This window comes from Capra hircus (genome assembly GCF_001704415.2).
Source record: "Capra hircus breed San Clemente chromosome X unlocalized genomic scaffold, ASM170441v1, whole genome shotgun sequence".
In the NCBI taxonomy this organism is placed as follows: domain Eukaryota; kingdom Metazoa; phylum Chordata; class Mammalia; order Artiodactyla; family Bovidae; genus Capra; species Capra hircus.
In genome coordinates this window covers 13,231,645-13,245,188 of record NW_017189516.1, presented here as the reverse complement: position 1 = coordinate 13,245,188, position 13,544 = coordinate 13,231,645, and the positions used below count along the sequence as shown (strand labels likewise).

The following is a 13,544-nucleotide window of genomic DNA, read 5'->3' as shown; positions in this document are numbered from 1 at the left end:
GTACCTACTATGTGACAATCAGGCATTGTTCTAAGTACTTGGGATATAGAAGTAAATAAAACAGCCAAAAATCCCTCCCTCATAAAGCTTACATTCTAGTGACTATTGTGAATGGTTTCTATATTCTTGGGCTTCCCTGGTAGCTCAACTGGTAAAGAATCCACCTGCAGTGCAGGAGACCCTGGTTCAATTCCTGGGTCAGGAAGATCCCCTAGAGAAGGAATAGGCTAAGTGAAGTTGCTCAGTCATGTCCAACTCTTTGCGACCCCGTGCACTGTAGCCCTCCAGGCTCCTCCATCCATGGGATTCTCCAGGCAAGAATACTGGAGTGGGTTGCCATTTCCTTCTCCAGGGGATCTTCCCAACCCAGGGATCAAACCCAGGTCTCCTGCATTGCAGGCAGATACTTTAACCTCTGAGCCACCAGGGAAGCCCAGGAATAGGCTACCTACTCCAGTATTCTTGGGCTTCCCGGATGGCTTAGCTGGTAAAAAATCTGCCTGCAATGTGGGAAACCTGGGTTCAATCGCTGGGTTGGGAAGAGTCCCTGGAGGAGGGCATGGCAACCCACTCCAGTATTCTTGCTTGGAGAATCCCCACGGATAGAGGAACCTGGCAGGCTACAGTCCATAGGGTCGCAAAGAAGATTTCAACATTAGTAGTAATAAACCGGAACAGATTTCTACTTAAATACCTACAACCTCATAAGCGTTTCAAGGTGCAAAGTAGTTGAGGTCATTTCTCTTCCTCTTGGAATTCCCAAGCACTTACCCTCCTTGTGGTGAGCCAGGGGCCGAGGTGCTGATCTCTTTATGTGGAAAGAGGGGGCCTTAGTGGTCCCAGGGCCTGGCATAGGTCCATTGCTGGCCTTTGGTATGGCCTTGGTCCCTCCATCCTGCAGCCTAGACACCAATTTCCCCACGTCCACCTCGAGGCAGGTCTCCAACTTGACATCTGAAACAAGCCTGCTTGGGGACTTCCTCCCAGGATCTGCTTCCACACTTTTTTGCATAGGCATTTTGGGGTATTGTGGTGGCTTGGGGGGTTCTATGCTGCTGATGATAGTACCATTGGGTGTTCTATGTTGAATTTCATCTAGGAAAAGTTGGTGTAGAGGAAAGATTAATGACAACCTTTATCACCTTTTCATTTTTAGACATGTAGACATAAGATTACAAAATTATATACATATTCAAAGGAGCTTTTGTTATGGAACAAATCAATGATATCCCACAAAAATCAGTCTCTACCTACCCTACTTCATGTGGAGACACAGGTCTCATAATACAAGGAATTCAATTATTTTCATGACCACAATTGAGCAAAACCACAATATGCCAAGATTATATTACTTTCAAATACAGACATCAGGTAATCCTCAACTATTTCTATTTATCTCAAAAGTTATTTATAAATATCTCTAATATTTCAGTGTAATGTGCTAAACTGAATTTAACTTCTTTTCCCATCCTTAACTAGCCACTTTATGGCCTTCCCCTAGCTATTGTGGTTTACAATTTCCTGTGACAACAGCATATGCTTTTCAGTTGTCTTATGTCTTAATTAAAGTTTTGAGACTCTAATGAGAGCCAAGGATATTCTCCCTAGAAAAATTAACCTACACAAATACATGTAAAATTTTGAAAACCAATTTTAAGAGATTCATAGAGCCCCCTGAATCTGTTAATGAACAGCTAATTGAGAACTCCTGCTATATGGAAATTGTTACCTTCCTTGGTAATAGAAAACCTGTGTCAGAGTGTAGTGGTTAAGAACAGAGGTTCTGGTCAGCTAAATGAGACCTGAGAAATATGTCAAGCAATTAAAACACATGGGTCCTATTTGGATCCTGATTAATTTTTTTTTAATGTAAGAAGGAGAATTAGGACACTGACCAGATAGTTACTGCTTTTAAGGAATTACTATTTTGTTTAGTTTCTTTTATGTATGATAATGGTATTGAGGTTTTGGTTAAAAAAGAGTCTTCGTCTTTTACATGTACATACTGAAGCATTTATGGAAGAAATGACATAATGTCTGTTTTAGGGAAATGGGTAAGGGTATAGATGAAACAAGATTGGGCATGTAGTTGTAAATGTTGAAGCTGGGCAATATGGACATGTGGAATATGTTATGCTGTATGTTATACTGTATATTTTTTTTATTAAATATACAATTTCCTTTTACATTTGAAACTCTCCACAATAAAGTTTTAAAAGAACTGCAGGTTCTGGAGCCAGTTGTGCTACTTACCAACTGCGAGATCTTGGGCAAGTTCATAATCTTTCTATATCTAAAATTTTCTCCTCAGTAAAAGAAATAATAGTAGTACCTACCTCATGAGGTTGTGGTGATGATTACATGAGGTAGTATACTTATTTCAGTGCCTGGTACATAACAAACACTCAACAATTGCTAGTTATTATTTATACTATTATGCTCTCAGTAGGCAGTGGGGCAAGAGTTTCCATGGGGAAAGAAAGAGTAAGTCTTGTTTCAAAGAATTTTTCCCCAAGAGTTTTCTTTTTCTTGGGAGCTTTTTATTGATGACTGCCTGCTGCTACCACCATAAGGGTTAGAGCCAAGGAGTTCCTCTATAGCTCCCCTATTTTGGTCCCAGGGTAGATACATGGCCCTGCTTTTATTAACCCTAGTACAACTGCCATCAGACTAGTCAAACAAAAAATATCAAAGACTCATTAATAATAATACTACTGACATAGCTCAAAAGTGCAATGTAATTAGATCACATGCTTCTGGAAGATGCCTTGTGGCAGAGGCCATCTAACCTACAGCACTTAGGATTAACCTTAAGCACATGTACCTTCTAGAAAGTATGAAGTAAATTCTTATGTCACACATGAAGTGATATAAATTCATTCTCCCACATGCTTTGAGTCTAACATCTCAGTTACATGTTTCTATCTGAATGCTTTCTTTTGGTGAAGAAACTCTAGGAAATTCCATCCCTGTTCTCATTTAGGGAAAGCAACAGCGATTGGTCATGCTCTATGGTATCATCACCATCTCAATACAGTAAAAGAAGGTCCAATCTCATAAAGATGATCCACAAACACAGTCTCAGGCCACTACTTTCCACATTGGAAAGGATCTTTTCCTGGCTTGGAAATAAGACATATGATGATAGCAGCAGTAAGGATTTGGAACTAGGCCATTCTGCCAGAAAGACCATTTCAAGGCTCTGGGATATGCTGAATAATAAAGATAAAATGGTAATAATTATAATAATGACAATGATAATAATAATGCTAGCAGATACCATTATTTAAACACTTTCTTTGTGTCAGGGCCTGTTCTAAGTGCTTTACATGGATTATCTCTCATAACCTTCAAAACTACTCTGTAAAATTGTTATCAGTCCCATTTTACAGATAAGAAATCAAAGGCCCTAAAAGTCTCAGTGTCACAAAACTAATATGTTAGGGCCAGTTTTCATAGCTTGAAGTCTGTTTTCAGAGTAGATACTCTTTCTGAAGACAGCGTTCATTGCTCCTGTTGGGTAATAAGAGCTCAGCATCATCCCCTTTCTCTAACCAGCCATCTTTTTCCATGGGAAAACACAAAAGCCAGCTTCAGAAACTGCAGAGAACTAGGAGTGAATAAGTATCAGAAAAGGAGGCCTCATAAATAGGCAAGTGGCCAACTAGAGGCCTCTCTTCTAAGTGTAGGCAAGTGATGGGGAATAGCTTTAAGAGATTGCACACTAGTCCAGCAGGAGAAATAGATCAATTATTATAATACAGGTAGAATCATGCAAATAAGCACTATGAGAATGACAGTGCTAATTCTTTCTGGTGATGTTGAAGAAAATTTTGTGAAAGAGGTAATGTTGAGCTAGGCCTTGAAGGATTGCAATAGATGGGAAAAGAAGGAAAGGGAATTTCAAAGAGAGAGCAACTTGAAAGAATGAAAGTTCATGGTTTGTTTACGAAAATGTAAAAGAAAATACTTAGTATGGTTTGAGCATAGGAACGAATTTTAGATAAAAAGTGTGAGTAGTTGGAGAAGAGTTATTAAGGTAGGGTGGGGCTATATCATGAATGCCATGTTCAGGGATATGAATTTTATCAATGGGCTGCAGAGGACCATGACTTTTTTTCACAGAAAAGTGGCATTATCACATGTATTTTTTGAATATACCCTTAGGTTCATGACGAAGAGTAGACTGAACTAAACAGACTGGAGGAGACTGGAGGTAGGCAGACCAAATGGGGGCTGCTGGATCTAAACTGGAGCGGCAGCAGCAGCAAAGAGAGACAGATTTAAGGGCCATTAAGGGAGTGGAATGCACAGGGCTTAGATATGGAGATGTGAGGGAGTCCATGATGATAGTGAAAGAACTCATTATAATACTATATATGAGGGGAATAACAAGTTTAGAGGTAAGATAATGAAATACTACTGGTAAAGAACAGTGGTGAGTAGAGGGATTTGTTCTTTCTCAGAACAGCGTTCAAAGAGGTTATAGGAAGTACAATATTACAGTAGATAAATGAGCTCTGGAATAAGACGAATGCAAGTTGCTTTTCTGTAATTCATTAGCTGTGTGAGTTAGGCAAACTACACACCATCTCTAAGCCTCTAATGCTTGTTCTATGAGAAGTGATGAGGATTAAATGAATATTAATTCATACCCATTTAGGATGGCTAGAATTAAAAGATAACAAGATATGGAAACAACCTAAGTATCCATCAGTGGATGAATAAATACTTTGTCTGTTTGTTTCAGACTTAAAAAAGAAAGATCTCCTGCCATTCATTTGCTATAATATATATGAATCTAGAAGATATTATGCTAAGCGAAATAAGCCAGACAAATAAAGAAAAAAATTACATAACTTCATTTATATGTGGAATGCTTAAAAGTCAAATACTTAGAAGCAGAGAGCACAGTGGTTACCAGGAGCAAGAGGATAGAGAAAATGGGGAGATGTTGGCCAAAGGATAGAGTTGCAGTTATATAGGATGAATAAGCCTAGAAATCTAATGTATACCATAACAAGTATAGCTAACAATACTGCATTGAATAATGGAAATTTGTGGAGAGTGGATTTCAGGTACTGTCATCCAAAATAAATAAATAAATACATGTCTATTAGCTTGACTGCAATAATCAATTCACTATGTATATGTGTATTAAATCATCACTTTGTGTAACTTGAACATATACAATTTTACTAAATCAAGACACAAAAGAGTGCTGGCAAAAATGCAGAGAAATTGGAATTGTCATACATTATTGGTGGGAAAGTAAAATGGTGCACCTGATTCTAAAAATAGCCTCAAAATGATTCCTTGAAGATAAAATATACAGTGATTGTATGACCCAGAAATTCCACTCTTATATATACACCAAGAATCACTGAAAACATACATCCACATAAAAATCTGTGCATAAAGGTTCATAGCAGTATTATAGCAAAAAGTGGAAACAATCCAAGTATCCAGCAAATGATGAATGATAAACAAAATGTGTTATAGCCATATAATACAATATCACCCATTTATAAAAGAGAATGAAGTATTGATACATGCTTCATAATGGATGAACCTTGAAACAATTATCCTAAGAAGCCAGCCACAAAAAGACCACAGATTGTATGATTCCATTTATATGAAATTTTCTCAGAATAGGCAATCCATAGAGACAGAAAGTAAATTAGTGATTATCAGGAATAAGGGAGGAGGGAAGTATTGGGAGGTACAAGGCTCTTTTTGGATGATGAAGATGTTCTGGAAATAGACTGTTGCACAGCTTATGAATATACTAAATGCACTGACCTACCTTTGAAAAGGGTGAATTTATGTCATATGAATTATATCTCAGTTAAAAAAAAAAAGGTATGGCTAGGGTAGGTGCCCAATGGTGAACTTCTGGCATGAAGGCCTCATCACACAGAGGGGCAAATTAAGACCCAGAATAAGGAAATGATTAGCCCAAGTTATTGAACAAGCTAGGAGCCAAGAGGGAATTTATCCCAGGTCTACCATCACCTAGTTCATTCATTTATTACACATATTTATTGAGGACATATGATATGCTGGATACTATGGGATACAGAGTGAAAATTTTCTGCTGGCATAGAAATTATATTTTCTGATGTGTATTTGGGGAGATGTGAATAGACAAATAAGTGAGTTTATCCAATTAAAATGAGATTATGGAACAACAGGGTAAGCACTTAATGTTCCCTTTCACTTTTCCCTAAATGCTACATCATCTCCTAAGGAGGTGATCCCTTAAGTTGGATGATCTTTTTCTCTTCATTATTCCCTCTACACCCACTCATTTATTCTACAAGTATTTACTGAACACATGCAATATACAGGAATTGTCCTAGAGGCTGGTGATGAAAGTGGATCTGACATTCTACTGAGAAAGACAAACAATAAACACGCTATTAAATATTAATGGCAGCAAGTGATATGAATAAAATAATACAGTTTAAAGGACAGACAGTAATGGAGGAGGAGAAAGATCTATTTAAATAAAGTACTCAGAGAAGGTCTCTATGAAGAGATGTCATTTAGCAGAGATCTGAATGAAGGAGTGAAATTGCAAAGTTTTGGAGGAAGAATGTTCAGGACCAAGAAAACAGCAAATGAAAAGGCCCTTGGGTAAGTTTGACATCTATAAGAAACAGCATAACCAGTGAGATCAGAGCAGAGAACAAAGGGTGCATAGAGATAGTGAAATTCAGAAATGAGACAAAAAAACGTATGTGCAGACCATATAAAGCAAAATGTAATTTTCTTCTAAAAATTAAGAGAAATCACTGGAAATTTAGATCAGAGGGAATGATATGATCTGCTTTCCAGTTTTAAAAGACTGTATATCTTACTGGCTGCTGCAGAGAATAAACTGTTGTCAGGCAAGAAGAAAAGTAAAGATAATAGTTTGGAAGCTCCTGTAGCCACTCAAGTAAAAGATGATGCTGGCTCAGCTAGTAAGGTAGCAGTAGGAATTAGTAGGTTCAACATATAATGTGCACATAGAGCTAACAGGAATTGCTGATGAATTAGATATGAGGGAAAAAGCAAAGACAATAATAGTCAAGGATGATCTGAAAGTTTTTGACCTTACTAACTAGGTGACTGGTACTGCCAATTCATCTGGGCTGAGTGAAACACAATCTGGAATCAAGGTTGCAGGGAGAAATATCAACAACCTCATATATGCAAATGATACCACTCTAATGGCAGAAAGTGAAGAGGAAATAAAGAACCTCTCGATGAGGGTGAAAGAGGAGAGTGAAAAAGCTGGCTTGAAACTCAACATTCAAAAAACTAAGATCATGACATCTTGTCCCATCACTTCATGGCAAGTAGATAGGGAAAAATGGAAACAGTGGCAGATTTTATTTTGGGGGGCTCCAAAATCACTGCAGATGGTGATGACTGCAGCCATGAAATTAAAAGATGCTTGCTCCTTGGAAGGAAAGCTATGACCAACCTACACAGCATATTAAAAAGCAGAGACATCACTTTGCTGACAAAGTCCATATAGGCAAAGCTATGGCTTTTCCAGTAGTCATGTATGGATGTGAGAGTTGGACTATAAAGAAGGTTGAGTGCCAAAGACCTGATACTTTCAAGTTGTGGTGCTGGAGAAGTCTTGAGAGTACCTTGTACTGCAAAGAGATCGGAAATCAACCCTGAATATCCATTGGAAGGACTGTTGTTGAAGCTGAAGCTCCAATATTTTGGCCACATGATGTGAAGAGCTGACTCACTGGAAAAGACCCTGATGCTGGGAAAGACTGAAGAAAAAAGGAGAAGGGGGTGGCAGAGGATGAGATAGTTGAGATAGTGTCACCAACTCAATGGACATGAATTTGAGCATACTTCAGAGACAGTGGAGGACACAGGAACCTGGCATGCAACAGTTCATGGGGTCATGAAGAGTTGGGCATGACTTAGTGACTGAACAACAACAAAATCATTGCCAATTACTTAAAGGGAGACCAGAGGAAAACCAGATTGAGGAGGAATAGGCAATCTAGGGTATTTGTACATTTTAAAATTGGAGATTTCCTTGAGTCATCTAAGAACTGTTGCGCAGTGAGTTTAAGATGGGAAGAAGGAAGATAATACTCCCAGGTATACAAATTTGGATATCATCCTCATATTTAAAAGATATTTAAAGCTGTGAGACAATGCAATCATGCAGGAAACAAATATAGACAGAAAAGCGGACTGAGAAATACAAAACACAACTCTGAGACCTTCCAACATGCAGAAATTGAGAAGAGAAGGAAAATCAAGAGGAGACTTGAGATGGAATGTCTAGTGAGGCAGAAGGAGAGTTTGGTGTCCTGAAAGCAAAATGAATAAAATGTTTCAAGAAGGAAGAATTAGTAAACTGAAATGCTGCTCACAAGCTGAGTATGTTAAGAATAGTGGAATAGCACATGGAGATTGCTGGTTATCTTGACAAAAAATGGTCTCCACAGAGTACTGGGGAGAAAGGCCCATTTAGAATTGGTGCAGGTTCCATACTAACAATTACTCTACTCAATGGCATTTATTTGTTTATCTGTCTATTATCTATTTCCATTTAGCCTATAAACTCCTTGAGGCCAGGGATGGTGTCTTAATTCCACCTAACCCAGTACTTATTCAATCCATGTGAGCTGATTTCCTCTCCAACTTTATTGGGATAAAATTGACAAACATTGTATATGTTTAAGGTATACAATATGATATTTTGATATATGAATATATGTTAAATGAGTACCACACTCAATCTAATTAACATATCAATCACCTCACATAGTTTCCATTTTTTATGTGTGATAAGAACAGTTAAGATCTACTCTTTTCATAAACTTCAAGTATACAATATAGTATTATTACCGACAATCACAGTGTTGTATCATATTTCCAGAATGTATTCATCCTGCACAACTGAACCTTTGTACTCTTTGATCAACACCTCCCCATTTCACTCTCCCCCAAGTCTCTGGCAACCACCATTCTATTCTCTGCTTCTATGAGTTTGACATTTTTAGATTTCACATATAAGTGAGATCATGCAGCATTTGTCTTTCTGTGCTTGGTTCATTTCATTTAGCATAAAGTCCTTCAGGTTCATCTATGTCACAAATTACACACTTTCCTTCTTTTTATCTAAGCTGAATAATATTCCATTATGTGTGTGTGTGTGTCTGTGTGTTTCTGAGTAAGTATCTGTGTACCTCTCGCATTTTCTTTATCCATTCACCTGTTGATATTTCACTTTGATATTTCCATATCTTGGCTATTATAAATAATGCTGCAATGAACATGACAGGGCAGATATCTTTTCAATATACTAATTTCATTTCCTTTGGATATATATTCAGAAATAGAATTACTGCTAGTGTTGTTTTTTAATTGACACAGTTGGTAACTATTATTCTATGGGCAACCAAAAAGAAGTAGCATGATCACAAAATATGAAGAATTATTAGTAAGTGGCATGAATGAAACAAACTAAGGGCATAGGCAAACAACCAAGGAGAGCCACTTTGGGTGTGGTTAAGGAGGGTCTTTTGGAGAGGTGGCATTTATCTGGACCAGGTCTCAGGACCTGGAGCATGAGAATGACCCAGTCATGTGAAGGTGCAGGGGAAAGTGTCCAGCAAAGGGAATGGCAAGTGCAGAGGCCTGGATTATGAGGCATGCTAGAGATCTTGAAAGAACCTGATATACCTGGAGGATAGGGATGATTTATGTATCAGTAGTTCATTCCTGTGTGTTATTGCTGAGTAGTACTCCATTGTATGTATATGCCACAACAGGTTTGTTCATTTGTCAGTTAACAAACATTTAGGTTGTTTACAGCTTTTGGCTGGTATGTACAAAGCTGCTATAAATATTCAAATGTTAGTCTTTGTGAAGCCATGTTCTGACTGTTTTTTGTTTTTCTTTTTGGGTATGAGCCATGCTTTCTTGTTTTATTACATATCATATTTTTATTGAAAACTGGACAGTTTAATATAGCATCTCTGGAAATCAGATTCTCTCTCCTCCCCGATTTGTTGTTGTTGCTATTTGTTTTAGTTATTGTTGTTAGTTTGTTTACTGACTTTTTCCACCCATTTCTGTTAAATTTTTATCATTTGTCAAGTGTGGCCCTCAAAGACAATGCTTAGTTAGCTTTTTGGTTAGCTAATGATTAGGCAGAGATTACTTTAAAACACCAAGCACCAATATGACTCCAAGTCTTTGAAAAGGGGTTTTGTATGAATGTTTGAGCATACCTTGGACATTCAACCAGGCAATTGACAAATTTATATGGTAGTTTTTTTTTAAATTTTTTGAGAAACCTACATACTGTTTTCCATAATAGCTGCACTAATTTGCATTCAGTTCAGTTCAGTTCAGTCAAAGAGGTTCCCTTTTCTCCAAATTCTTCTCAACACTTATTATCTTTTGTCGTTTTTTGGTAATAATCATCCTAATAGGTGTGAGGTGATATTTCATTGTTGTTTTGATTTGCATTTCCTTGGTGATCAGTGATGTTGAGCAACTTTCCATATATCTTTTGACCATTTATATGTCATGTTCTAAGAAATGTCTATTTAGGTACTTTGACCTTTAAAAATTGGGTTAATTCTTGAGTAGTATGAGTTCCTTATTTATTTTGGACATTAATCCCTTATTAGATATATGGTTTGCAAATATCTTCATATAATTCTGTAAGTTGTCTCTTCACTTTCTTGATTGTTTCCTTTGCTGTGAAGAAGCTGTTTAGCATTCTGTAATCACATTTGTCTATGCTACTTTTGTTGCTTGTACTTTTTGAGTTATATCCAAACAAATCACTGCCCAGATGAGACAATTCCAAGTAGCTTTCCCCCTACCGTTTCTTTTGGTAGTTTTACAGCTATAGGTCTTACATTTATGTCTCTAATCCATTTTGAGATCTTTGTACACTGTGTCAGATAAGGATCCAGTTTCTCTGCATGTGGATATCCATTTTCCCCAATACCATGTATTGAAAAGACTATACTTATACATTGTGTGATCTTGACCCCATTGTCAAAGGTTAACTGACCATAAATGTGTGTACTTTTTCTCGCTCATTATTCTATTTCATTGGTCTATATGTCTGCTTTTATGCCAGAACTATACTGTGTAGGTTACTATAGTTTCATATTATATTTTAAAATCAGAAAGTGTGGTATCTTCAAATTTGCTCTTCTTTCTCAACATTGCTTTGCATATTTGGAGTCTTTTTCTTAAAGTTTATATAAAACATAACAGTTTGTTTGAAGCTAGCAAAGTAACATTGACTATATACAATAACTGTACATTTTAATTTTCCTTACCCCTCCATTTTATGTTATTGATGTCATAATTTATAGATTTTTAGATTGTGTATCTATTAATAAATTATTGTACATAAAGTAATTTTAAATACTTTTGTATTTTCACTTTCATACTAGAGTTAAAAGTGATTTACACATTACTATTACAGTGGAATATTGTGAATGGGGTTATATTCTTATCTTTAAAAATTTGGTTTATACTTTCAGGTTTTCATATTGTTTATGTCCATTAATTTCAACTTGAATACCTGTTATAGTCAACAAAAGAATCTGAAATGCAGTACTTGGATGCAATCTCAAAAACGACAGAATGATCTATGTTTGTTTCTAAGGCAACCATTCAATATCACAGTAATCCAAGTCTGCCCTGACCAATAATGCTGAAGAAGATGAAGTTGAACGGTTCTATGAAGACCTACAAGACCTTCTAGAACTAGCACCCCCAAAAGAAGTCCTTTTCATTACAGTGGACTGGAATGCAAAACTAGGAAGTCAAGAAATACCTGCAGTATCAGGCAAATTCAGCCTTGGAGTGGAGAATGAAGCAGGGCAAAGGCTAATAGGTTTTGCCAAGAGAATGCACTGGTCATAGCAAACACCCTCTTCCAACAACAGAAAAGAAGACTCTACACGTGGACATAACCAGATGGTCAATACCAGAATCACACTGATCATATTCTTTGCAGGCAAAAATGGAGAAGCTCTATATAGTCAGCAAAACCAAGACTGGGAGCTGACTGTGGCTCAGACCATGAACTCCTTATTGCCAAATTCAGACTTAAATTGAAGAAAGTAGGGAAAACCACTAGATCATTCAGGTATGACCAAATCAAATCACTTAGGATTATACAATGGAAGTGAAAAATAGATTCAAGGGATTAGATCTGATAGACAGAGTACCTGAAGAACTATGGACGGAGGTTTGTGACACTGTAAACGAGGCAGGGATCAAGACCATTTCCAAGAAAAAGAAATGCAAACAGGCAAAATGGTTGTCTGAGGAGACCTTACAAATAGTTGTGAAAAGAAGAGAAGTGAAAGGCAAAGGAGGAAAGGAAAGATAAACCCAATTGAATGCAGAGTTCCAAAGAATACCAAGGTGAGATAAGAAAGCCTTCCTCAGCGATCAATGAAAAGAAATAGATGAAAACAATAGAATGTCAAGAAAATTAGAGATACCAAGGGAACATTTCATGCAAACATGGGCACAATAAAGGATAGAAATGGTACAGAAGCAGAAGATATTAAGAAGAGGTGGCAAGAATACACAAAACTATACAAAAAAGATATTCGTGACCCAGATAATCAGGATGGTGTGATCACTCATCTAGAGCCAGATATCCTGGAATGCAAAGTCAAGTGGGCCTTAGGAAGCATCACTACGAACAAACTTAGTGGAGGTGATGGAATTCCAGTTGAGCTATTTCAAATCCTAAAAGATGTCGAGCATCTTTTCATGTGTTTGTTAGCCATCTGTATGTCTTCTTTGGAAAGATTTTAAAATTTAAAAAATAAAAAAAAATTAAAAAAAAAATAAAAGATGATGCTGTGAAAGTGTTACACTCAATATGCCAGTAAATTTGGAAAACTCAGCAGTGGGCACAGGACTGGAAAAGGTCAGTTTTCATTCCAGTCTCAAAGAACGTGTGTGGTCGCTCAGTTGTGTCCTACTCTTTGTGATCCCATGGACTGTAGCCTACGAGGCTCTTCCATCCATGGGATTTTCCAGGCAAGAGTACTAGAGTGAGTTGCCAATTCCATCTCCAGGGAATCTTCCCAACCCAGGGATTGAAACTGGGTCTTCTGCATTGCAGGCTTTACCCTCTAAGCCACCAGGGAAGCCCCAGTCCCAAAGAAAGGCAATGCCAAAGAATGCTCAAAGTAGTGCACAATTGCACTCATCTCACATGCTAGCAAAGTAATATTCAAACTTCTCCAAGCCAGCCTTCAACAGTGCATGAACCATGAACTTCCAGATGTTCTAGCTGGATTTAGAAAAGGCAGAGGAACCAGAGAACAAATTGCCAACATCCATCTGTTGGATCACTGAGAAAGTGAGAGAGTTCCAGAAAAACATATATTTCTCCTTTATTGACTATGCCAAAGCCTTTGACTGTGTGGATCACAACAAACTGGAACATTCTGAAAGACATGGGAATACCAGGCCACTTGACCTGCCTCCTGAGAAATCTGTATGCAGGTCAGGAA

At 37.4% G+C, this 13,544-nt stretch overlaps 1 protein-coding gene across 1 annotated transcript in view; it reads right to left on the bottom strand.

Moving 5' to 3' along the window:
• Nucleotides 1–13,544, bottom strand: part of OPHN1 (oligophrenin 1) — a 578,606-nt gene that overhangs the window by 25,876 nt on the left and 539,186 nt on the right. The window contains exon 20 of the mRNA XM_018043623.1: nt 772–1,095. Coding sequence (XP_017899112.1) covers nt 772–1,095 — 324 coding nt within the window. The remainder of the gene's footprint in view (nt 1–771; nt 1,096–13,544) is intronic.